Genomic DNA, 27792 nt, shown 5'->3' with positions numbered 1-27792 from the left:
ATCGTGAAAAATAAATTTTGCAGAAAAAAATTTGTTTTAATTAATTTTTAATTTGATAATATTTTTTATATTTTCGTTTTTTGTTCCAACAATATTTTGATGATGAGATTTAATTAATTTTATAAAATTTAAATTTATTTAATTATTTTTTTTATTTATTAAAATAATTAATATTTTTTCTAACGCTGACCCCAATTTAATTATTTATTCATTAATTTAGCATTTTTATATGTATTCCCATTTTATAAATAATGGGAAAAAAGCAAATAAAAAAAATTAATTGCTTTTATTATTTTAACGTTTTTGAACGAAAATTGGAATAAATTGCATAATTTATTCGCATTAAATGCTTTTTTTCTGTTATCAATCTGTTTTTTTTTCTGAAATTCTTATAATTAAATTTTAATTAATTTAATTAAACATTAAATTTTTTGACCACAATAAATAAAAATGGTTTAAAAAGTGTCATTTCAGTCATCTTTTACTCAAATTTGTGAATGTTGAACCTACTTGAATTTTTTTTATTTATCAAATTTTATTAAAAGCAACCTAATCATATATTTTTTTAAATCTTTACCATCAAAATAAATAATTCACCGCTGAAAATCTCACCGATGCGAAAAATTGTTTGGTTTAAAAGGGATCACCGATTAACTTTTTTGCAAGTCTCACAAAACTCCATACAAATGCAAGAAATTTTCCTCATCGATGCACTTTCTCACATAAATTTCCCAAACAATAGCGATGTTTAGCTAATATTTTCCGTATTTTCCTCAAAAGTTGCACTACATAACATATGCACAAGACATCACAACAACAACAGCAAAAAAAAAAGTTAAAACTCGTGTTCTCATCATGGTTTTTTCCGTTCAAAACTTTGCGCCATACACACAGACTTACTCTCTCTCATTTTTCGTCGTCGAACGATGTGGAAGCAAACAAAAAGAGATGAAATATTTATGCGCGAGAGGAATTCAACCAACATAGCAGACGACCATACGTTGAGGCAGAACGTGAATAAAACAGAAAGCTCAGTCTTTATTTGACTACGAACGGATTAATATTTATATCAGAAGCGGCAGCGCTAGAAGCACTCACGTGTGTTTATCATTCAACCGAAATAAATAAAAAGAGCGTTAAAAGATAAATAATATTTTGTGATCACATGTTTTATTAACGCACAAGTGAATAATAGAGAAAATTATTTGTCAAAAAAAAAAAAGGAAAATCGGTCAAGTGATAAAAAATAAAAAAAAAAATAAATTGTGGGAAAACTGTTATCATCAGCAAAAAATTATTTGCTCGTTCAACCGTTGATAATATAAATTATTTATTTGTGTCAACCACATAAAATTTAAAAATATAAAAAAAAATATTATCTAATAAAAGGAAAAATAAATAGAAAAAGGAAAAAAAATAAATAAATGCAAAAATAAATAAAATTATTGCACCTGAGTTGCACATTAAAAAAAAAGCGAGACGAAAATAAAATAAAAGCTTATTACGTCCTTATATATTTATTTAATGACACTCCAGTCTAAATAAATAAATAAATTTCTATAAAAAAAAAATTATAAGACAGGTAAAAGTGGTTTATTGTATTTCAACCCAGAAAGAAATTTGAACAGGGAAAAGTGAGTCACTCTAAAAATAAATAAACAAAAGTGCTAAAGAAGCTTATACCGTAAAAAATAATAAGAATAAAAATTTTCGCAAGAAAGGTTACAAAAAGGAAGAAAGAAAAGTGGTGCAACCCATTGTAAGTGAGTGAGTGATTTATATCTCTTGTCGAGGAAAGGGGAAAAAGAAGGTCAAGTATTTTATATCAACCAAGATTTTGCATTGGAACTCTTATCAAGCAAGTCAGAACTTGTCGACAAGGAAAAATGAAGGAAATAGCAGTATTTATAATTGTTCTTGCGTCAGGTGAGTTTTCCAATAATCATAAATAATGATCTATGTTAATTCGAGTGTGAATGTGTGGAAATAATTTTTTTTCCCTGAGAATTTTCCATTAAAAATACATTACATGCAAGTCACATTTTTCGCAATTAACAAAGTGCTGTGTATGTGAAGCGCATGAAAAATACAAAAAGGAAGTAGTGCTTTACTTTATTTTTTTGTACCTGTACTGTTATTTTAACGCAAACTACTCGTCAGTCATCGCACTAGGAAGATTAAGGATTAAAGAACATGAAATCTTCATTAGTAAAACTTTTCATATTTGATGAAGGATGTTGTCAAGATTTATTAGACTACAATTTTTTTTCGTGCAGTAAAGCGTCATTTTTTAGCAGGTTTTTAGCAAAAAAAAAAAAGAAGAGATGAAAGAAGTCTTTTAGTATTATTTAATGAAGTCTGAAATTTGCATATTGCGATAATGACCGCGTCAAAACTCGTTTTACGAAACATCTGTTAGGAACTTAAGTCGCTTTGATTTATCCGATAAAGATCTTGTTTTAAATTACGATTTGGATTTTATGACAAAAATTCACGTTTAATCGTTAATGGTGATTTTTAATCATGTCGTTATATAGTTTTGTAGTAGTAATTTTTTTTCATGTTCTTGTAATATTTCAATTTAAATTAAAAAATTTTTTGTATCATGCATGGAACGTTCATCATCATCTTCAGGTGTTGCCACAGTTTTTTCTTATTTATGACTTTTTTCGTTGAAATCTTGTTGGCTCCATTCCCGAACGCAGGTGAAATTTTTCTGTCATATTGTTACACATGAATTAACGACGAACGAAAGATTTTATCAGATAAAAGGAAAATATTATAAAAATAACCTAAAAAAGGGAGCAATTTTTGTATGAATTTATATTTATTTATATTTTTAACAACGGAAAACCAAATTTTTATTCAACATAAATTTTTTGTTCATACACATTACCATAATCATATGCGGTTCTAATTCAATTTACAGCAATGATTCGCGTTTCTTACCTGTTTTTCTGTGAAATACACTTTTTTGGTGCTATATTTATTTATAAATTTTCGTAAAATATAGAACGTCATGTAAAGATGACATGATAATTAAAGGGGAACAAAACTTTAAGAAATATTTTTTTAAAAAATTATGTAAAAGTTTACATTAAAAAATCTCTCATTTATTGTGGGAGTAAATATATAAATTTTTGTCGTTGCAACGAACAATATAATAATGAAGTCATAATAATTTCCAAGTATCCCGTTGAGACTTTTATCATCACAAAATAAAAGAGAGTGAATTCAAATAATTTTGTCTTTTTATGGAAAACACATGTTTTCATTTAATTTTTTGTGTTGTTTGTGTGCTTTATGATTCATGTTATGAAAATATTTATGTTTGAAATCAAAAGTTTTCTCACTAACTCGTACCCGAATACATTTTATGTCAAAAAACTTAAATTAAATGTCTGGTGATTTATGTTAAAATATCAAAATTTATGCTAAACTGCACTAAATTCGTGTATCAAAATTATGTATAGCTAAAATAATAAAGCATAAAATTATTATTTTATTAGTTTTGGTTTTGCGTTTTTGTTCGATAATAAAATGAAATAATAATCTAGTTATAATAAAATTGTAATTAAAATATTTTGAAGGAGACTCTCACCGCTTCTGAATGGACAGCAGACAAAATTTTATAACGAGCTTGTCAATGAAATATTTTGTCAGAAAAATAACAAAAAAATAACTTTTTGACGAAAAGACCATTTTAACGTTAATTACAGTTGATCATGCCAGTCAAAATTGAATAACATTAGATGAGGGTCCTCTAAACACAAAAACAATAATTATAATTATTAGTAGAAAATAACAAATAAATTTCAGGGAGATGCACATAAATATGTGGTATTAAATGTAAAACTATCGTGTCGCATATACTATGTGGGAAATGTCATTTTAATTTTATATTTTGTAGATTAAATCATTTTTTGATCAAAATGCAAAGATAATACCATAAAAGTGCTTTGGTGTGTGTGTGTTTGTGTGAATGAATAAACAAACGTTGTTAATAAATTTAGTGTCGGAGAATAAATTTGTATTTCATTTCTCTCTGGGTGAATTTGATAAATGTTTGTCAATCTGAAATATGTGCTGCCAGCAAAGAATTTTTGTGTGTGTTATGATAATATTGAGTTATTATAGGTAAGCCATCACGTGAAGTGGTTGTGAGAAAGAAAAAAAATCGTTCAAAAACGTGTAAAACCAGATTAAAAAGTTTCGACATAAAGTTGTTAGTAGGAAAAATTATGTTGACGCTTCAATTTTTTTTATGGAAAAAAAAACTTTCCTAAACTCAGTTAAAAGACCGTTCTTCCGTTCATTCGAAATTACTTTTGAAGCAGAGAGACATGACCTAGACATGATTCAACGAAAGATGACAGCGACTGAACAAAAAAAAAAGTTAATAAAGTTCAGTAAGAAGATAACTGCAGTAAAAAAAAGTATTTTTTGTCATGCGAGGGAGATGCAACTATAAATAATTTATTTTTAACACTTTTTTCTCCAAGTTTTCTCGTTTTTTTTTCTAGACATTATTTTTGCATCGTCAGACACAATATCTAATTTTATTATTCAGGCAACACATTACATTCGCCTTTTTATGACATCATTGTTGTAGGAATCTCATTCGTTTTGCTTGGAATATCTTCTTCACACATAGTAAGAACAAGTATGGAGAAAAATTTGTCATTTTTTTGAACATTGAATTTTATCTTATTTGGCATCCTCCGCTCATTCATGATGTCGTTCAAGTGATGTAAGATAAGTAGTTGAGCAAAAATAAGAAAGAAGATGAAGGCATGATGATGATAAACGAGCGACAGTTATAAAAAAATGACAAAAAGTAAATATTTGTAGTAATAAATAGAGAATAACGAGCATTCTCGTAATGTGCAAGCAGATGTTCGTTTTGATAACGGATTGATTGTAAAGTTTAGAGGTCATCGAATTCATCATTTATTGAATAACCATTTTTCACAAAAGGATCATTTGAGTTTTATAACAAAAGACGATGATTAGCTTTCATTTGATTCGGAATTACGTTCTCTTGAATGTTTTTCCTTCGAGTCTTTCGGCTTGTACAAACATTTGGCTTGGTGCGCTCTTACACACTTATGTTCTGCTTCATCAAACAAATATCCTCGTCTACATTTTTTGTGTTGTTGTTGCCATTTCCGATTGTTTTTATGCTTACACTTGTAGTACTTTCTGCAATCAGAGCAATCAGCAAACAATCCCTGTTCTTTACACTCGAATTTTTTGCATTCAACTGACGTGCTTTCATTGCTTTCGGAGCTGTCATCATGAGCAGTTGATGGCTTAGGAGTGGTGGATGTCGTAGTCGTAGAAGTTGTTGTCGTACTTTGGGTAGTCGTTGATGTTACTATCGAAGAAAACGTTGTGGATGGAGAAGTAGCTGTTGAGGAAGTTTCAGTTGTTGAAGTAATTGGACGGTTTGTCGAAGTTTCCGTTGATGTTTGAGGGTTTTCAGATGTTTGCGGTGGTAAGACTTCAGTGGATTTACTTGGAACAGTTGGTTCTTCAGTTGTGCTAGGGGTTTTCGTTGTCTCACTTGTGGTCGACGAGACACTTGTTGTTGTTGTAGGAGCTTCGCTTGTAGAACTTTCGGATGTAGATGTGCTTTCTGATGTTTCACTTCCTGTGCTTTGAGTTGATGTCGACTGAGGATATTCTGTTGTAGAAGTTACAGAGCTTTCGGATGTTGCCGTAGTCATTTCTGGAGTAGTTTCTTTCGTTGTCGTTTCTAAAGGATTTTCTGAGATTTCAGTTGTTGACTGAGAAGGATTCTCGCTTCCTGAACTTGCTGTGGTGGATTCGTGAGAACTTTCACTCGTTGATGACTCTGGATTTGCACTCGTTAATCCATTAGTTGTCGTTTCGGAAGAACTTTCACTTCCTGATCCCTCAGTTGTCGTTTCTGAAGGGTTTGTTGAGCCTTTAGTTGTTGTTTCTGAAGGGCTTCCTGAAGCTTCAGTTGTCGTTTCTGCAGGATTCTCACTTCCCGATCCTTCAGTTGTCGTTTCTGAAGAGCCTCCTGATGCTTCAGTTGTCGTTTCTGAAAAGCTTCCTGATTCTTCGGTTGTCGTTTCTGAAGGGTTTCCACTTTCCGATCCCTCAGTTGTTGTTTCTGAAGGGCTTCCTGATGCTTCAGTTGTCGTTTCTGAAGGGTTTTCACTTTCCGATCCTTGAGTTGTTGTTTCTGAAGAGCCTCCTGATCCTTGAGTTGTCGTTTCTGAAGGGCTTCCTGATCCTTCAGTTGTCGTTTCTGAAGGATTTCCACTTTCAGATTCCTCAGTTGTCGTTTCTGATGGATTTTCTGAGCTTTCAGTTGTTGCTTCTGAAGGGCTTCCTGATCCTTCAGTTGTTGTTTCTGAAGGGCTTCCTGATCCTTCAGTTGTTGTTTCTGAAGGATTTCCACTTTCAGAGCCCTCAGTTGTTGTTTCTGAAGGGCTTCCTGATCCTTCAGTTGTCGTTTCTGAAGGGCTTCCTGATCCTTCAGTTGTTGTTTCTGAAGGATTTCCACTTTCAGAGCCCTCAGTTGTCGTTTCTGAAGGGCTTCCTGATCCTTCAGTTGTTGTTTCTGAAGGGCTTCCTGATGCTTCAGTTGTCGTTTCTGAAGGATTTTCACTTCCCGATCCTTGAGTTGTCGTTTCTGAAGGGCTTCCTGATCCTTCAGTTGTCGTTTCTGAAGGGCTTCCTGATCCTTCAGTTGTTGTTTCTGAAGGATTTCCACTTTTTCAGTTGTCGTTTCTGAAGGGCTTCCTGATCCTTCAGTTGTTGTTTCTGAAGGGCTTCCTGATGCTTCAGTTGTCGTTTCTGAAGGATTTTCACTTTCAGAGCCCTCAGTTGTTGTTTCTGAAGGGCTTCCTGATCCTTCAGTTGTTGTTTCTGAAGGATTTCCACTTTCAGATCCCTCAGTTGTCGTTTCTGAAGGGCTTCCTGATCCTTCAGTTGTCGTTTCTGAAGGGCTTCCTGATCCTTCAGTTGTCGTTTCTGAAGGGCTTCCTGATCCTTCAGTTGTTGTTTCTGAAGGATTTCCACTTTCAGATCCCTCAGTTGTCGTTTCTGAAGGATTTCCACTTTCAGAGCCCTCAGTTGTCGGTTCTGAAGGATTTTCTGAACCTTCAGTTGTTTTTTCTGATGTACTTTCACTAGTAGATTCTTCAGTCACCGTTTCTTGAGGGGTCTCACTTTCTGAACCGTTCGAGGTAGATTCACTTGGTGTTTCAATTGTCGTTTGTTCACTATTAACTACTGAGGTAGATGTATCCGGTACGTAACTCGTAGAACTCTCTGTTGTTGGCTTTGATGGTCTCGTTGAACTCTCATTTTCAGTTGTTTCTTCCGTTATGACGCTTGAAGATGTCATGTCTACAGGGTCGCTAGTTGTCGTTGAAGTAACTTCCTGAGTTACTACTTCAAATCCTCTAGTAGTCGAACTCATTTCTTCCGTACTTGGAATCAAAGTTGAAGTTGTCGTCAATGTTGCACTACACTCAATCGGATATCCATTTTCGCAAATTGTTTTTCCTGGACACTTTCTCATATCACTGGGATCATCTACGTAAAAGTTGCCATCCAAATCTTCGATACATAGCCAATATGTACTCTGATTGATACAGTGATAATCTTGGGTGCCACAGAGAAATTTAGATTCCAAAGGAGCACTTTCGGCTTCTTGTCCAATCTATAAGAAAGAAAAAAGTCCAAAATTATTATCCAGTTCACTTTGTTTTTCGCACAGATGATTATTTAGTTACAAGAGGTACTTTCATTGAAAATTGGGGTATTAAGAATTCTACGTGTCATTACCGTTAAGACTAGAAAACCTAAAATACTAAATATTTCCATAATGATATTTTTTAAATAAATTAAAATTTCGTTTTAAAAAAGTTCGATATGAATTGTTCGTCGTTAAAATTGTTACTGCTTCAAAACTACCAAAATCTTCCATATTTATAAAGATCAGAGATGTTTATGGAACTTTCTTATCTTTATTACTTAATTTGCGTAAGTAAATTTGTGAGAATTGTTTTTGTTTTCTTCAATTTGCTCAGCCGCAAAAAAATCTCGAGGGTTATAAGCCCAATTTTTGAATGAAAACGAAATGTTTGTCGTGAGATTAAGGGCTAAAGTCTGATAAAATTCTGGCTAGTTGTCAAAGCATGATAAGCGTTAAATTACGTGTGACTGCGGAATGTGAGTCATTGCTCTACATAAAAAATTTCATCTTAGGAATGTGTGGAATATTTTGATCTCTTGTTTGTTTTGGCTTCCGAATAAAAATGATGATGAGTCATTGGCAAGTTCATGATATTTTTTTCATTGATATATCAATTAAAGTCATTTAATTTTTTTGCACGCATGTTTCCGCTTGAAAAAACGTTCTATTGACATTAAAACAAGTATTTCCATCAAAACACCAAAAAACCGCGCATAAATCAAACGCGTTCGCACGAATTCCTAACCAGATGTTAATTCGTATCGCACACACGAAATTTTTTTCACATTTCATTAATTTCATTCTCGACGCTCACTTTCGCAGTTCATTCATGAAAAAAATTTGTTTAAAAACCCGTGGAATGCTGATTGATAAACACATTGGGGGCGTCCGTGTTCCGGAATTTCCGACAAAAATGCATATAAAAGAATTTTAGACTCATCTGTAAAAATAACTCTCATTAATTCCTTCTGGTAGCAATCTATCTTTGGCACGTCATGTGTTTGAACTACTTTTTTCTCTATTCTATTTCGCTCATTTTTATGATGTCTTATCTAATATAATTAGCATCATTACGTCTGTTGTTTCAAAATATTATGGATGTAGTGCGATGGGAAGAGAAGACGATCGAAAAATAAAGCAAGTGATGGAATAACATTTTATAAACAAAAGAAATTTCCTTTTTTTTGTGGGCGATGTCGTTAACAATAAAAAAAGCGAAATGTCGATAGGCCATTTGAAGAGATTTGTCTGCGATTGCTTGTGAAATTTCGTTTATGCGATTTTTCTCGTCAACGTCTAATGTTTTTTTGATCATATTCAATGAGTGGAACAAGTATCTAATGAAATTGTTGCGAAATTGCTTATTTTCAAATATTTTTGTAACAATTGACTTGTTTTGTCTTTTATTGTTTTATGAGGATTAGGATTGTAATATCGTTTTATTTTGATTTGAAAATTTTGTTTAGATTTTTTTTTCGTATTTTCTTGAAAAAAAGTCAAGATAGAATTTTATGTGAAATAAAATTCCTTTAAAATGCGCTTATGGCTTTGAATAAAACTTCATTAAGAAGTTTTCAGATGTTCTGAATTTTTCTCTGTTTATTTTATATACTCTCCGATATTGCGAGACAGTAACACATGTTCGAGTAAACAATACAGTATTGTTTTCACATTACCAAGTTTATTAGATTTTTTTTTGCAACACACATTTCTGTTTATTATTTTATTTTACAAGCTCGTATTTCCGTTGCTGCAAAAGTAGAGAATCCAGAATCGGGTACTCGAAACCCGGGTACCCGGTTTTTGTTAAGACTCGAAAACCGGGTATTACTCAAATTACTCGAGTCGAGTAATTTTTTAGAAAAAAATTAGAAAAATTGTGAAAAATACTTTAAAAAATTACCTTTTGCATGCAAAATTTTTGGTTTTTCAAAATTTCAACAAAAGTTTTCGTGCAAAATTGATGCAATACGTTTTTTTTTTTGTAAAAATTATCAGCGCTTAAAAGTTAAACTTTTGAGAAATTTTTCTTTTATTTTTTAATAAGTTTATAAATATGTAAAATAATGTAATTTTTCAAAGCTTTTTTTAAAATTTTACAATTCTTTAAGTCTTATTTTTCACATTTTTGATATCGTGACAGGGTTTTGGGAAATCATCTCAACCAAAACTTTAATGGTTTTCTCATTGTTTGAGAAATTTCGCTTTTAAAGATTTAAGTAAAAAAAAATAATTTTTCTCTCATTGCTTATTATTGATTTCAATCTCAATTTTTTACTGAGAAACCTCAAAATTTCAAAAAAATTTTTAAATAAACAATTTCATACAGGCTTGTGGTAATGTAACCAAGTCGTTTTTTTCTGAGATATTCGGATTCGGGTACCCGGGTACTCGCTTTTTTTGGATTCGAAAACCGGGTAGTGAAAACTGTCGAGTAATTGGAGTCTCTATGCAAAAGATAAAGTAATGAAAGTTTTTCTTTCCTTTTTTAAACAAATCTATTTTTCATTAAATAGGAATTTTCCACAGATTTCAAGTTTTATTGACTAACTCCCAGACTCATAAAAACAGAAAATTGGTTAACCACAAACTGCAAAAGAGAAAGAAATCCCAGCAAATTTCTAGGAAGCAGACAACTCATTTGTTATTATAACAAGATAGGAGATATCCTTTAACGGAACCCAAAAAAATTGTATAGACAAAATATGGCCATTACAAAGGCGCCTGAGGGTCATAAACTTTATTTACATCTTCTTTATCTTTCATCCAGATTCCTGTCATAACCTTTGCCCACATATGTTGTTTTTTGCTCTATATTTGGATATTTATGGTAATTTGAACTGATTGTTCGAACTTGATGATTATTACTTTTCGTTTCTTTGAATGATGATGACCACAACACGAAAAGTGTGTCCGGAACGTGTTTCGATGAACTGAAGAATCGTGACCTTGACAATGTTTAAAGCAAATAAATCTCGTAAGGTGAAATAAAACAAATTTATTCATATTTTTATGTGACCCATAATCGATTTTCGAACAGATAGTTTACTTTCAACTTCAAAATTAAGGGCTTGAGTGTGTCATTATACGAATAAGAAATACGAGAAGTGCTGCACTTAAAACTTTTGAAAAGCTATTAATGGCATTTTTGTCTGTATCTCATCATTTCACACTTGACGAGTGTTTATGAAGAAGAGTTTATCGGTCATCATCTAGTCGTTTCGAATATTTTTAGTCAAATATCTAAATTAATCGATCGTTTTGATCTGTATTTGGTCAAAAAAAGGTGTGTTTTTGATGTGTTTGTTATCTTAGAATGCTTAAAATTGTAAATGATAGAATTGTGTTAAATAAACAGACTAAAAAAAAAGTAGAAGTAGAAGAATAGAGAGGAAATGTTCATAAAAGACAGTGCTAGACCTCATGTGGGGTGACACATGTAATAGTAATTCTGAACTTGAATGCATTTTATTGGTGTCTTATATGTTATGGACATTTATTGCAACTAAATTTACGTTTATTAATGGTCGAAGTTTTTAACAGGTCGTAGACATTCTCGAGATATAAATTTATACTTTTTTTATCCTCATGGATTTCAATAGAAACTTTTAAACATCATTTCTTCAATCGCATCATTAATTTTTTAAATTTATAATCTTTTATCTCTTTAAAAAAAAATCTAATGATTTGAAAAATAAAAAAAAAAAATTATCAAAAAATTGACATTTTTTTTGAATTTTTTGACAATTATCGAATTTTAAGAAATAAAAAAACGACTTAATTACATATGAAAATAAAAAAATAGCAAAAAATTGTTTAAAATCATTCAAAAAATAATAACACATATTACACAATTTTTTTTGTGTCTTAATTCGAAAAGAATTACTGGAAAAAAAATTTTATTTATTGAGAATTTGATAACAAAACTTCTCAAAAACTTTGTATTTATCAGCAGTAGCAACAATGGGTATCCCATTATTAAATAAACAGCATGACACTCTTTTGAATAATGTCTGGCTTCGGTCATTATTGTTGGGTGTTGATCAATCTGTTAAACTTTTACCATAGAACTTGTGTCATTCTCGCCAGGTGTCCACAATAAAAACGTTTATTTGTTCAAATAAATATACAAATTCATTTTCGATACAATACGATGCTTCAAAAAAGTTATTGCAATAATGACCGCTTCCTCAATTTATTATCCGTTAATCTTCGTGTAAATACATGCCTTTGCAACTCCCGCTGCTTCTCACTTTGTGCACATTGTTTGTCTTTCCAAAATCCATCGTTCTCTCGTGTTAAACGGAATCCTTTACAAATATATACATAAAATTTTAAACTTTATCCCGTATGTTGGAGGGGAGCACCGAACAACCGATTATTTATTGTTTGTATTTACTCATTTAAACATTCCCTAATTTATTTTAATGTGTACGTTCGTTACTGATACCCATCTGTGTTGAATTTATACTGGTTTTGTTTCTCATTACGAGACTGATCATTATCTTGTTGGTAACTAACTAACGTTTGTTTCGACAGAAATTTTGTCCAAAAGGGCGATTCGGACCATTTTAAGTCACAATCTGATTAGCGCTTGAACAAGAGATATTTCTTCCAATGTTTACCGAATGTATCAACAGAAATTAGCGAATGGCTATAAATTTTAAATGAAACATCGCGCGGCGGCGACAAGATTCACCTTCAATCAACTCACGTCTATTAAATTACATTAAGATTGATAGGCATTAGCGAACGTGGACGTGCGAATATTCGTCGTTAATTGTTTTTAATGACTATCTAATTACTAAAATAGCACCTATATTCAACAGCATGCGTGCTAATGATTTATTTTATATAATTTTACGGTAACGGCACACGAAACAATGAGTCTGTATTCTTTTGGACAAGTTTTTAGTTGTGAAATTTTCGCACTTTTGCGTTGATAAAAAATACCTACTGTGTCTTTATCACGCTGTATGTGCTGCCATGTGACCCAAATTGATTAGTTTTTACCTTTTCTTCGAGGAAATTTATCACGAGCACCTCACTTGTCAGTCGAGTACATTAGTAGTACCAGCGCATTATGGTATCTAATGGTGTGTGCTTAAAATTTTAATTAACGCTGTTTTTCGTGTTTTCTCTGCGCGATATTTTCTTGGGACCTGAACAGGGATGTGAATTATGTGACACTCTACGGATTGAAAAGGGGCAAGATTTAATCACCTATTTTGAAAAACGCCTCAATCGGGATGATTTATGAGATCGATCTGATCTCGTTTAGATTCTTTATTTCTCATCCATTAATGGCACTGGATAAAATTTGTTGGCCCCCCTTAAATCAAAATCCGTGGAAATGTTGGGGTCTCTGTGATGAGAACTAGGCTTTTTATTTGGAATCGGAAATTGTTATACCTGCAAAGGGCAATTGGGACTATTTTCCATTTACATTGTTTCTACTTGATGGTTGAAGGAATAATGAAATTAAATTTGATATTTTGAGAAAAAACTGTTGAACCCAGATTCCTATGATTAATTTTCTTTCGCCGTTAGTTGATCGTTAAACACGTTTTTAGATGACTCCCCCCCTAAACAAAAAAAAAAATTAATATCAGTTCAGATGTAAATAGAAACTCTAGAAAAAATTTAAAAAAATTCAGTTGAATAAGAAATTAACAAAAAAATTTAAAATTCAAGTTTTAAATTTTGAGGTCTGCCTCTAGAACATCAATAAGTAATGCTGCGCCAAACTACTGAAATTCACTCCTTTTCAGTCCCTAAGGCACGATGCTGCAAAGAAAAAAAATTCACATCGTTAATAAGATTAGATTTGATCTTCTCGTGATTAATGTACTTTCTTCCTGGTGGTGTCGAGCCATAAAATATGGGTCACATCACTGCTCCTTATCAGTTGCTCGTTATTCGTCGCCCATTATTATTGTTGTTGTTGTTATTATATAAAGCCCAAAGTTTGTCATTAAAAGTGTTTAATTAATGGTTTGCGGTTCTTCCGGTTACAAGCAAAGCTACCAAACGGTGAAGATGATTTGTGGCATAATTATATCGTTATTGTTATTCAAAGATGCCGTTATTGCGGACGACCATCAGCATGATGAGGCATTTATCGAAGAAAAAAGTGGGAATTTCAACAGTGATGCCGCGTATTTTTTGAAGCTGATGAACGTCAGCGATACGAATAGACGTGCGGAGCAAAAAAGTGAGCCATATGTTTTTCGGTGGTTCGATGGTAAGCGGGAAGCGGGCGACAAGTTATCTATCACGCCATGGGACGATTACGATTTTAATGGCGCTAAGGATTACGAGTACCAACTTACGTACAACAGTCGTGGATGTCGCATTAATTACATCCAAGTGCGACTCATAATAGTAATTATCCATCATTTCATACGCTTTTTTGTTATAAAAACTTTACAGCAAGAACAACTTTTGTCTCTTCTAGCCCAACGATACAGGATACAGCGGATATCTTGATGGTGGCATTCAACAATCATCTGTTGTTCTGGCAATTGGCGCTAAAGCTGTGAATTACTTTTATTATGGTGTAAAAATTTATGTTAAATGCTAAATTATGCTAGGAAAAAAGTGACGTCTGTTGTTGTGTCTTATATTACAAATAATTCCATAAAGTTGCTACTTTGATGCAGAAAGCAGGAAACTTTTATAGTATTTAACTTCATTACGAATTTCAGAATTAAATAAAATTCTTGAGCAGCATTTCCCTAATTTATTTAAAATTTATTACAGAACAAAGTTTTATCTCTTCGACAGTGACTCGCTTTTGAATGTACAAAGAAAGAAACAAAAAAATCCTCGTTTTAAATAAAGAAATGAAAAATAAGTTTTTAATCTCACTGGCGCGCGCAAGTATGAAAAATAGTTTGAAAGAATTTCAAGTAATTAGGCACAACACGGCTGCCACGCTTACTACATTGCAATAATATTGCATGCTTTAAAATTAAATTTATTTGAATATAATTACATTTATACACAATTTATATTTTTAAATAAATAAATTTTTCGCTCTTTTACAAAATACAGAACGATACACAAAGAGCACATAAAAAGTTAAATATGAAACTCTTTTTTATCATAATTACCGTGTAATCGTGCAATGTAAATGCTAGGAATTTTCTTTTTTTACATTAATTTATTAACGCAAGGTAGAAAGGAAGTTTTTTTTTCGTTTAATCCTTGTTGAGTTTTGTTTGTTCTATTAAATTTTGACCTAATTTCTCTAGTATTTACATTAAAATGTGTTTACAAAAATTAATGAAGTCGGTGGGTTACTGAGTTTTTATGTTAAAAAAATCAACTTTTATGCTAAAATTAAAAAAAAAATGTTTTGAGAATATTTTAAAAAAATCAATAAAAATAATTAAATGAAAATAAAATATTTTTTTAAATAAATTAAATATAATTAAAAAAAATAAAAATTAAATGAAAAACTGGTAAAAACTAAAAGATTCTAAAAGTTTTCTTAAAAAATTAAAATTTTTCTATCAGTTTACTTTTTGTACAAAAGACTCACGACACAGTATCATTAATTCACAGTTGTTATAAAATTTGTAAATATATTTTATTTTAAATTTTTTGCATGCCGCTCTTCATTATATTTACGAAACAAACAAAAAATCATCATCATCGTTAATTTATATAAACTACTAGTCAAGAAGTGTCGCTAGTTGAGTGACGCAAAACACGTTTTCTATCTGTCTAAAAATTGTTTATAACAAGAATAATTTATAAAATTTAAAAACTTTTGATGCCACATCGTCTGTTCTGTGTCTCGAAATTTAACTCAAAAAATTGACCGACGAAGAAAATGTAAGCCTTTTGTTTGTTATATAAATTGATCTTATAAATGACAAAGTTGATAATGATTGATGATGTTCGATGCTTGGAGCGTGTCACACGGCCTTTCACTTCGTTGCCATGTAATAAATTAAAAATTTTTTTCATTGAAAACATGTAAAAATTGTTGTAACTTAATCAAGGCACATCATCATTACAATCTGATGAAAATTTTTATGGAACATCGTAATGCGATAAAAAGTTTTGAAATATTTTTCATGCATTTTTTAATTAAAAAGTAACAGAATTTTACATAAAATATTTTTTAAAAAATCTCATTATTTTTCGCTATTATTCTCATTATCGTGAATTGGTGCCTGCAACTTTTGTTTACATGCATGTTTAAATAAATACAGCATTTATGATTTTTTATAACCATCGCTAAAGGGTAAAAACGACACATGTGTGATGTGTGCGTTAAACAAATTTATTTTTTTTCTGTAATTTTTGTTAAAAAAATATGAAATGCAAGAATCATGTGGTATTTCTGGTATGAATAAATACAAATAATTATTGAAATAATAAAGGAAAAATATGTGTAACAGGACCATCGTCATTGAAGACCACCCAATAATGGCATTATTATGACTTTAAAAGTATTTTAAAATAAATAAATTATTAAAAAAAATAATTGCAAACAAACATTTTGCGCTCGTTAAATTCACTTTGATGGAATTCAAAAGGAGTGTCCGAGGTCATTCGCTTCATAATCTCACACGCTTAGAATCTATAATCCGCTTGTTAGGTTTTTTGTTTGACAATTAAGATTTTTTTTTGAATATTTATGACTTAATATAGCGAAAAAAAAAATCAAGAAGTGACCAAATTTAATTGTCCATATCATCATTTTTTTTATTGATTTTTTGTTTCTATTTTACTGTGATGAGAATTCGTTCTTCGCTTCGTCATCATTCGATCACTCACTCGTGATACACGCAAAAAAACCAGCTTAACAAGAAACCACGAGTTGTTTTGCATATATTGTTCGAGCAAAACATGTCCGAAACACGAAACACGAGATCTAATCGTCAGATGCGAGATGGATTTCGACATAGATAATTATTATATCGACATGCGAACAGCATCACGGAAAAGGGTGGTGGCATGGTTGATAACAAACAAGCAAGAGATGTAGAGGTACAATCAAATGACAAGCGAGAAAAAGTTGCATAATTAAGTTTTTTGTTCTCAGACAACACGCGTTTGTGGCGGTGTGAAAATCCAGAGACAATGAAAGGTGTTTCTCGTTTGGAGAGCAATTAAAATTTCTTTGATATCAATATCCTTCAAGTGCTTGTTAAGGTATTTAAAGGATTTTTTTTGCTCATTTTCTTTAATGATTATTATTTGCGCCACAAGATATCAATCTAGGTTAACCTTGCTATTGTTGTTGTTGTTTTTAATTTCCATGAAAAATGATTTTTTTTTGTTGTAACAAGAGACAACATCATAACACTAAAGACAAAAGGAAGCACAGAAGAAGGCAATCACAGCATTTTTAAATGGCTCATCCACGTTGTGCACGTTTGAAACAAAGGAAATCTCCGTTTTTAATTTTCGACACAATATGCGCCAAGCCTCCGTTTCACGGAACCTTCTATGGTTTATTTTTGTGTGTCTGTTTGGCTGTAACTCGCAAACACACACACACACATAACACATTATGATGATGATGATGATAACATTTATGTTTATGACTACATGCAGTAAGGAAGAGAACCTTTGTCTAGAATACGTGATTTTACCACATTCTACACTTCCATAGAAATATTGAATCATATTTTCGTTCATATCTACGTCTTAGGGGTCCTTACATTTTTTATATTTTCTAAGATCCTCTTGTTATTGGGTCCTAGTGCAACGATGTAATTTTTTTTTAAGACCCTGGGGTCTGAAATAAAAGTCTTCTATGTTTTGAAATTAAAATTTTATAAAAAAATTAAATTTGAAAAAATCTACTACAAAAACTTATAGGGTCTAATTTTCAAGACCCCAGGGTCTTAAAAAATACTTTATCGTCCCACTTGCCTTGTAGGATAATTTAGCTAAAAGTAAGTAGTTTTGACGAAAAACTGCATATTTTTCCTAAACTTCTAAAACGGGAAAAATAATTTTTGAGGTCCGAAATGGACCCCTTGAATCATTTCCCGTATACAGTTTTTCTTAATAAATAGCTGCAATTGATTTTATAAAGTTCCAATTCAATAAAAATTTGAGTTGATTTGTAACCATATGAAAGAAATCATTTGCGGCTTTTTATTCAGAAAAATTGTATACGAGGGACAACTCAAGGGGTCCCTTTCGTATATACGGACCTCAAAAATCGTTTTAACCATTTTGCTAAAAAAAAGTCCAATTCGTGAAGTTATGCTGTTTTTTGCCAAAACTTTTTTATAGCTTAAAAATCAAAAATTAAGGACCCCTAACATCTACTTGGGTATGTGAGAAGCAAGCGAGAGATTATACGATCCAAAAGGCAACACGCAGCACCGTTATTTAACGTAACTAACAAGAAAAAAAAGGAAAAGCAATTTCAAGCTTTAATCTTTTCGGAGGGATATGGTCTGCTTGCTTGTTTGCTCGCTCGCTGTTTGTTTGCGAATTTTTGGGTTAACGTTTTGTGGCTGGCTATCTCTTGTCTATGTATTTCTTCGCGCATAGTTATCGTGTGCGTATGCGGAAAAACGTTTATCATTTTATTATTACATTTTTCATCGTTTTGTTCAAGAAAAAATCATCGAAGAAAAAAAAAGATAAAATTTTTTCGTGTGTCAACTGCCAGCTGCTCTACTTAATTATACCAAATATTCAATGAATGTTAATTCAAATTCATTCTCGGGCGATTTTATGTGATAAACAGAGAAAAAATAAAATTAATTTATGACCTTTTCCATGCTATACTTTCACTAAATACTGAATATAATAGAGCAATAATTCATTAATTTCTGTTAAAAAAATTAACAAAATAAAATTTCACGCTTTAATTTATTTTTTTTTCACATCGAAGATAAAAAGAATAGTTTTTACACCTGTCTCATAAAAAAAAACTATTTTTTTTTGCTATTCTTAATTGACTGTATCACAACGATTTAAACGGTATCTATTAATAAAACATAAATAATAACAAAACCCCGAACATAAAAGTTGTCAACAATCGACCACGAAAAAAATAACAAACGTAAAAAGTGTTAAAATGTCACATGTTTTTTATAACCTCGGTGAAATATGCTGCCAGTTTGTTCCGACAAACTAGACAACACACTAAACAAGTGTCAAGTAGTTGTAGAAAAATCTCATTATTACTCATTCAAATATTTGGTTTGGTCTTGTTTGTCGAACGTGAATGTGTTTGTTTCAACGACAACGACAAAAACAACAACAACAATAATAATTAATTCGTTTTAATTTATGCAAATTGTATTCATGATGGCATCTGGACTGGTTATTAAAACGATATTGTACTTACTTACTCATAATTATATTTTGGACAGTGTGACATGTCACTGAAATCAGATTATTCCAGATGATTTGACACACATTCCGATTTCTTGGAAGCGCTTCTTGATGATGATGTTTACTCGCAAAAGTCAGTCATTAATGAAGTAATTTCGTATTTATTTGTACAAGTGAACGTTCAAATATCGTAAAATCATCGTCATCTTGTGTAATTCATTAGAAAATTTCCTCTGAATTTATCAATGCACGATTCAATCATTTCGTTCCGCATTGCTACGCTTTTTGATTCTCTTTTGTTTTTTTTTGATGTACTTCTAACGTAAATAAATCAATCCATCAAAGATTCGAACACGAACTTCTCTCCTGTCAAAAAGTTTTTTAATTAAGTAAATTGTGAGTAAATTATTTCGAATAATTTTGTCTGATGTCTCTCATTTGTTGTTGTTATGTGCAATATAACGATGCGATGACTCAACAATCACCATCAGAATATCTCCCTTTATCATTTTAGTTGTATTCAGAGAAATTGAGAGATTGTACTCTTTCATTCACTTTATTTTATTTAATTATGATGATGTCTAGACTAGATCTGCTGAATCATTTTTTGTCTATTTTTTTCTGTGTTCCTGGAATGCACTATTTATTCATTTCACCCCATATTTATGTATGGAATATTTTTTTATATGGCAATCAATAAATTTGGTTTTATTTTTCTATCATCGATATGTTCGTGATTTCTCCCAAAAGAAATTCGGTGTGCACTCAATATTTGATATACGACCTTGTACTTTCGTTTTTGGTTGTTCCTTAGAAGAAAAAAAAACTTTTTCTTCGCAGAAAGAAAGCCAATATTAATAAAATGAATCTTCCCTTCGACTTGGAACAAAGTAGGATAAGAAAATGTTGTAGAGAAAAATCAATAGGAAATATAACATGAACTGAACATGAAATAATAGAAAAAAAACCGGGATGATTCATAAAACTCTCTGCCCTAGACATATAAGTTAGTTTTCCATGTTTATCTTAAATGAAGATGCAAATGGAATAACAAAGAATATATAAAAGTTTTTATTCCGTCTTTTTCAACTAGCTATATGTATGAAGACGACGACGATATCTTCGTCATGAATGGACAAAAAAATAATAAAAATTATCGAATTGCTGGATGAAAGTGCTTTTTAAATATTTTTACATGATTTTTAATTTAAAATAATTAATATTAATTTTTTTAATATTAAATTTTTATAAAATACAAAGGCATAAAATTAAACCAAAGAACTAAAATTTTAAAAAATTACTTTTTTTAAAATTATTAGTTGGTATGTATCAATTTATTTCTTCTGAAATTGAAAAAAAAATAAGTTTGTTCAATTCTGTGAATCTTTTAATTCTTTATTATAAAATTCAAAAAATGAATAAGATATAAAAAGTTTAAAATGTCTAAAAATGATCTTAAAATGAACTTAAAGTTTTTAATTAAATTTGAAATAAAAAATTTTAATCAAACTTACAAAAGTTAAATTTTAATTTTTTAATGTTTTAATTAGGTTTTAAAATAAATTTAGATTTTTTTTTCAATATAAAATTATCAAAAAAATGAAATTTTATTTTAAAAATAATTTCTTTTATCTCAAAGTTTTATTTTGAAGTTAAAAAAATTTTTATTCTCGCAGATTTTAATTTAAATTTTTTCTGTCTTTAAAAACTCATAAAAATATTTTTTGTTTTTTTTTTACAAAAAAGAAAAATTTTGAAGGAAACTTTTAGAAAGTTAAAAAAATGAACAAAAAAAAAACAGACAGACAATAGAATATTTTTTTTCAAAACTCACAAAAAAATATTCAATATCTCATGAAGTACTTTTTATGTGTGTGCATTGCAGTTGTGTGCTGAAATGATGAATGTTTGTATGAGGCAGCAAAAAAAAAATAAAGCAAGAAAAAGCGGAAAACTTTTTAAACTTGTATAAAGAGATAAGGAAAAATACAAAAATTAGCTCTTATTACTTTCATGACTTGACATTTTTGTTCAAAAGTCAAGTCACATTAGAGCTTATCGAAAATAGCAAAAGTGTGGGGGTTTCCTCAAATAAACGACTCGATATTGCTTTTAACAAGACTCGTTGAGTGCGTTATTTAATATAGTATGCTAATTAGAAGAGTACAAGTCAATATTTACTCAGAAAATGTGTGTATGTATTCAAATTTCTGCAAAGTATCGCACATCATTATTTATTATATGATGAAGAGGAAGAGTTTCGTATTAATTATCTGGAAACTTGTCATCTTTTGTACAAGAGTTTGACGTTACTTGCTGCATGACTTGATACGAGACGAGATATGTTCTTGACAAATTTTAAATAACTTTATGTTCATGAATGAAAAACTTTTCACAAACATCGGAAACTACTATTTATTTTTTTGAACATAAAACTTTGATACGCTTTGTGTTTGTCTAATTCATGAAAAAACTTATTTTTGTGCGAGCGAAAAAGATTAAAACTTTGCAAAACACGGAGAATTACTTAAAAGATTATCTCTGTGTTTCATAAAGATTTAAATTCGGGAACATAATTGAAAAAGTAAACTTCATCTTTGACGTCGTTCTGACAACTCGTTCAAAAGTGCATTCATCCATCCACCATTCAGCAGCCATTAAAATGAAATATGCTTTCACTGTTCTTTTATTGCCTTTTGTGCCCGAAAAAATTTACCACCTGCGTCAAATGTGATTTTTCACGCTCAAAGCTACTGGTTGTCGAACATCCTAAATGCCGATGCAACGTCAAGTGAGAGCATGACCAATATACACATTGTAGCGTTTCGAGCCATTAACAATTGATGTACCTTTACTACATGCCATTGAACACATGGGAACTTTTTTTGTGTGTTTCGGCGTTGCACTCGTCCATTCGCCATGAATAATGCGACAGAGAGGAATTTAAATAACGGATGGATCGAGAGTGTCAAAGGTTTTTTTTGTTGTATTTCGGAAATGGAGGAGCCGATATGTAAAAGCGATTGAAATATTGCTATTGGACATGACATCCTTTGAACCCTTTTCTCCTCGTTTGAATTTTCTCTCGTTATTTTTTACACAGTCCATTGCGCTTTTCGAAACGGAACTATTGCTTGTCTTTTTTTATTATTTCAAGAGCTTTGCAAATATTTTTCTTTACATATTTTTTGAAGTGCAATTTCCGTTTGTTTGAAAAAACAATAAGGATTTTTTGTGGCGTCTTTCGTTCAAGTGTAAACAATCTCACTTTAATGCATTTATAAACTACTTTAAGCGGATTATTGTTATTATTACCATCTGCGGGTATTTAGTCTTTACAAAAACACCGAGCGATATTATTAAAATGAACAAACATCGTAAATGGTGCACCTGACATCATGATTTACTAAGTACATGACAAGAATTTATTGAAATAAGAAAAAAAATAGAGGAAAGTCGTTATTACTAAGGGAAGTTGTAGGCCCATCAAATGCAGTGAATGTCCGGATTTTTAAAAAAATTACTTACCACCGCTTTCTGTATAAAAAATCCATGCCTCGCAAAACTAAATACATATTTACGAAACAAAAAAAAAAAAAATTATTAAAAATTTAAATTAATTTTTTTTAGAAAATAATTTTTTTTGTTTTGAATTTATTTTGAACTTTTTAATTTTTTTTAAGAAAAATAAAAATTTATTAATTAATTTAAAAAATTTATAATTAAAATTATTTTCTAATTCGAAAAATAGTTAAGAGAAGTATCAAAACATATTGTTAATTTTTAGAATAAAATAATTTATAATTTTCATAATAAAATTATTTTTCACAATTTTTAGATATTTTTTTATAATATTCACCAATTAAAAAAAAAATTGATCAATTTTTGATATTTTTAAAATTATTACGGTATCTCGCAGATTTTCTAACTTGCAAGAAATGTATTTTTTATATTGCTTAAAGTAAGGTTTTTGTGGTAGTAATATAATGATGATGATGATACTTGTGGAAATTTTTCAAGGATGAATTTTATGGTGCAGTTACGAAAGCTGCAATTATCAAGATTATTATTACTCGAGTGCGCACTATCGAAATATTTTCCTTTATTTCTGCAATATTAAAATATTTTTTTACTCACGTTGAAAGGTATAAAAATTACATAAAATGCATTTAGACAAAAAAAAAAGAAAATTATAACGTTACCGCGTTGTTGTTGTCGCCGTCGTTATTATCATCACTGTCCTCAATGCAAGTAAATTTTTTTCCTTGCTTGATATATTTTTTTCAAACCTTAACGCTTATTTAATGACAGAGCTGAAACAGAAAGACGCCGTTAACAGTCATAATCATCATGATTATGCTGATGAAATTGAAGCGCTTGGTAATTTTTTGTTTTTTTTTCCTCCGCATTAACCAAATTAAAAATAAATTAATAGAAGTTTAAAACAAACAAGAAATTTTATCAACGAGTTCAGGTAAATAATAAACAGTTTTAAGTACACGTTTAACGTAATAATAATGTATATAATGGGAATAATGAGCAGTTTGTTATCGTTATTATTATTAAATCAATCATTTTTAATCAATTTAATAAAATTTAACGAAGTTGAAACGAAGGCAGGTTGCTTTTATGGGTCAATGGCTTGTCGTGAATTATTTTTTGCAAGTAGAAATTGTAAAATTTACAAGGAAAAGTGATAAATGTCAATTAAAAATAACAAGCACTTTCAATCAATGTAATTATGTTGACAGGTTTCCACGTTTCTAGCTTTTAAAGAGAAATTTTTGTTAAAGTGCGAAATTATTTTAAATATTTTTGAAGGATTTTTTGTGACCTTTAAGACGTAAGTGGTAAAGTGCGTAAATTATAACAAAAAATAAAATGTTAACTTGAATTATTGGAAATTTACAAAACAACCTCCGGTTTTCAAAAAGGGATTAGTTAACAAGAAACATAAAATTTCTCCTTGGGGAAATAAATTATCAATTAAAAGGAGAAACTTCAACGAAATTTCTAATTTTTAAATAAATTTTTACAAAGAAATTATTTTTAATGGATTTTTTAATAAAATTTGAGAAATGTATTGAAAATTTCACGTGAAATTACAAAATTATTCTAAATATGCATAAAAAGTTGCTAAAAAATCTTTTTTTTTTTAATTTTAATCATTTTATTTATATGCATCAATTCAATTGTTTTCCATAAGGGGAAAAACCACATCCGAGTTTTTTTCTTACCAAAAACCATCTCAGCTAAAGTAAAAGTTTAAAATGTAAAAAAAATACTTTTTTCCATATAAGATAATTTTTTCTTCTGAGAAAAAAATATTTTAAAATTTTAATTAAAGTAAAAAATTATTATATGAATGTTTTTAGAAACAATTTAATTGAAAAATTTGTATTTTCCTTTTATTTTAATTTCCATGTAAAATTTATTGATTTTTCCTTCAGTGTGGGCAGACATGTACGTCACACATCAAATATAAAGATAAATTTTATCAGTAAATATTTGACCCCTTTATCAGACAATGTCGTAAAATAGAAGATATCTAACGATAGTTCATGCCATTTTAATTTCCATTCTATATTTAGAAGGAAAATGGACTTGCCCAATCCAGATTTCACATCATTTTACATGAAAACATTACAAATTTTCCCATTTTATTGTTTTATAAAATAAATAAAACAACAGTTTTAAATTGTTTTACAACAACAACATCTTTGTCTTGCTGCAGGATACATAAATTAATTAAATTTACATCTGTCTGGATTCTGCTTTTGCTTACAAGCGCGTTCAAAGCATAAACAACATGCCTTTTGTAATTGCCCGATTTTCTGTGATTACGCACTGTCCCGAATTTTGTAACATAAAATCAATCCAATTAAGATTATAATGTTTGTTTGTTCCGTTACCTTTTCATTAGATATGAACTATAAAATCTTCCCTTTAACTTGTCTCCCAATAAAAATAGTAATTATTTTATAGACATTTTCCGGATACGAGAGTCAATGAACTGATGCCCTGCCACACGCATTGACTGACGCGTTATTTGTCAAGACAAAACAATCAGATTTTCGGAGTGGAGTTCAGTCTAATTGATTGGTATCTATTTGACGCGCGCATATATGATTGTGTGGGACGCTGGTGTGACACATCATCTCTCCATCTCTCTTTTAATAATGATAAAATTTTTGGTCCAAATGATTGATTGAAAAATAAATATTTGGATGACAAATGAGTGTGTCATGTCTGGATATTATCGGGTCTGTATGGAAGAGACGAAAAAAACTCCAAAAAATTAATGAAGAAAATTTGACCCGAATTATCATATAATTTAAAAATAATATTCAAGACAAAAAAAAATCGAGTCAGCAAAAAAACTCATAAATTATGACACAGCCAACATATTTTATGTCTTTATGCTTCATTAATGACCAAACAACGACGAGAGTACTCTGAAAAAAAAAGAGTTCAATTGACCAAACAAAATAAATTCCCGAAAAAAAAACAAAGGAAATGCGAGGGAAATGCGGAAGCCCGAAAAATATTTATGATAATGTTTAAAGTACAAAATCTCATAAATTAAAAAAAAACTTTTTATCGTAGGTTGATAATAACGCACTAGGTAACACACATATCACAAAATAGCTCCATTTAACGGGTTAATCGTGTTAAATTATTTGACAACAATATTAATATCTTCGGGCGAACAAGTGACTTATGAAACATTTTCGAGTGTATAGTTACATTTATTGATTTTATCATATCTACATAAGATATCTTTGCATAAAAAACGAAAAAGTTCCTTGGTTTTTTAAATTTATTACAAAAGAACATTTATGCGATATGATCAAAACAATAAAAAATGATATATACGCTAGATGTTCCATGTGGAAAAAAATCCAATTGTGTCACTTTTCGCAATAAACATTATTATTAGTATAATGAATGGCTGCTATTATGTTGTGTGAAATGTAAGAACCATAAAATGCTGTAGTAAAAGTTATGTATGGTGCTAGACGATCATCATTTTCTGTCTTTTTTATGGATTATTATGATGTAGCTTCTTTCTTCTTCTTTTCTTTTTAGTACGAGATTCTGTCTTTGAATCAGTTACTTGTTCAAAAAATAAATAAATATGTTAAAAAAATCATGAATAATCATAAATTAAACATTATAAAGTTGTTGTATTCATCGTGGGGTTTCTAGTTACTCATTTAAAAAAAAAAGTGTCACCATTGATCGGATGATTTATGATATTGATGATGAATGCAATATTTCTTACCGCATTTCAAGAAAAAAAATGCGTTTTTTTCTGGGATTGACAGGGGTGATTCGCCAAGTTACGTGGTTTGAAAATTTCTAAGTCACGTGGTTTTAAAATCTTTCAGGTCACGTGGTTTGTAAATTTTAAATTGTTTAAACCATGTGACCTAAAAGATTGTCTAACCACGTGACTTGTTTGTATAACGAGATTTTTTCAAGTTACGTGATTTGAGAGCTTTTCAGGTCACGTGGTTTAAAATTTTTTTCAAGTCATGTGGTTTAAAAATTTTTATGGTACGTGGTTTAAAGATTGCTTAAGTCACGTGGTTTGAAATTTTTTGGAAATTTTTTTCTAAAGCTTATTTCTTTTTGAAAAATTCTCAAGTCACGTAGGTTAAACGTAGGTCATGTGGTTCAATTTTTATATTGACCACGTGGTTAAAAAATTTTTCAGATCACATGGTTTTAAAATGATCTAAGTAATTTGACTTTAGGAGCAATTTTTAGATCACTTGATCAAAAAATTATTAAACCACGTGGTTAAAATTATCACAAAGTTAACGAAATTGAAATGCGGTACCATCTTTGGTTATTCTCCAAACGACAACTTTTTACATATATTCATTATTTTTGCATATATGAACATTCCAGAAATATTAATTACTTTATTAAATACAGCAAAAATGCGAATCTTTATTTATTGCCCATGCAAAAAACTGAAGGTGTTCGTGACGTCCTTGATGACTTTTTTGTTTGATGGCGCGCGCGTTGTAAACATCTTCAACACTTCCTTCATTTTACACATGACAGAGCTCCGCAAATTTAGGTCACAATCCAGCAACGGAAGAAGATAAGACATTTCTGCTTGAACTGTCAAAGAAAACGACGCAGTGCTTCACGTCAATCAGAGAGTTTCGCATCAATTTACGATTGAAATTTATATGTTAACAATTGCTTGTTTCAACGTCAAATTATCAATGATTCACTGATTTTTTGACTGTTCTATTTTTTTTTAATTTTACATTTTTTTTGCATGTTTGTTGACCCAATTATACAGTTTTTTTTTGTTGCTTGTTTGTTTGTGTCAATGTTCAATTTCAATGTTTTTCCGCTACTGTTTGTTTTGTTTTTAGCTGCAGCTGAAATTTGCATGGCATGGACGCGTAATGGAATTCCAATATATAGAAAAAAAAAATTAAATGAGAGAAAAAGGCAATTGTATGTGATTATTTTCAATATTTGTCCGTTTTTTGTGCATTCATGCGATTTTTTTTGTTTGATCTTTCATGTTTGTTCTATTATATTACATTGTTTAACATGTTGTTGGATTCTCACAGTGTAACATTTAATTTTAAAGCTGATATTGTAAAAAAAATTATTTTATTCGATATCGAGTTCCAATGAAAACATGGTTATTAAAATCGAATTTGTGTTGTTAAGCCACTATTAAAAATATGTTTTCATTA

At 30.1% G+C, this 27792-nt stretch overlaps 2 protein-coding genes across 2 annotated transcripts in view; one reads left to right on the top strand and one right to left on the bottom strand.

Annotated features, from left to right (window-relative positions):
• Nucleotides 1-1461: 1461 nt before the first annotated feature.
• LOC134838004 (uncharacterized) overlaps nt 1462-27792 on the top strand; it is a 42110-nt gene continuing 15779 nt past the window's right edge. Inside the window, exons 1-2 of the mRNA XM_063853436.1 lie at nt 1462-1810; nt 1860-1926. Coding sequence (XP_063709506.1) covers nt 1887-1926 — 40 coding nt within the window. The 5' untranslated portion in view covers nt 1462-1810; nt 1860-1886. The remainder of the gene's footprint in view (nt 1811-1859; nt 1927-27792) is intronic.
• LOC134827317 (mucin-5AC-like) lies at nt 4902-7933 on the bottom strand. The gene is given in 3 exon segments (XM_063839915.1): nt 4902-6185; nt 6188-7702; nt 7828-7933. Coding segments are annotated over 3 exon segments (2730 nt in total). The 5' UTR covers nt 7867-7933; the 3' UTR covers nt 4902-5009.

This window comes from Culicoides brevitarsis, chromosome 1 (genome assembly GCF_036172545.1).
Source record: "Culicoides brevitarsis isolate CSIRO-B50_1 chromosome 1, AGI_CSIRO_Cbre_v1, whole genome shotgun sequence".
NCBI lineage: Eukaryota > Metazoa > Arthropoda > Insecta > Diptera > Ceratopogonidae > Culicoides > Culicoides brevitarsis.
Note: the sequence above shows the minus strand (reverse complement) of the source record. Positions and strands in the feature narration are given on the sequence as shown.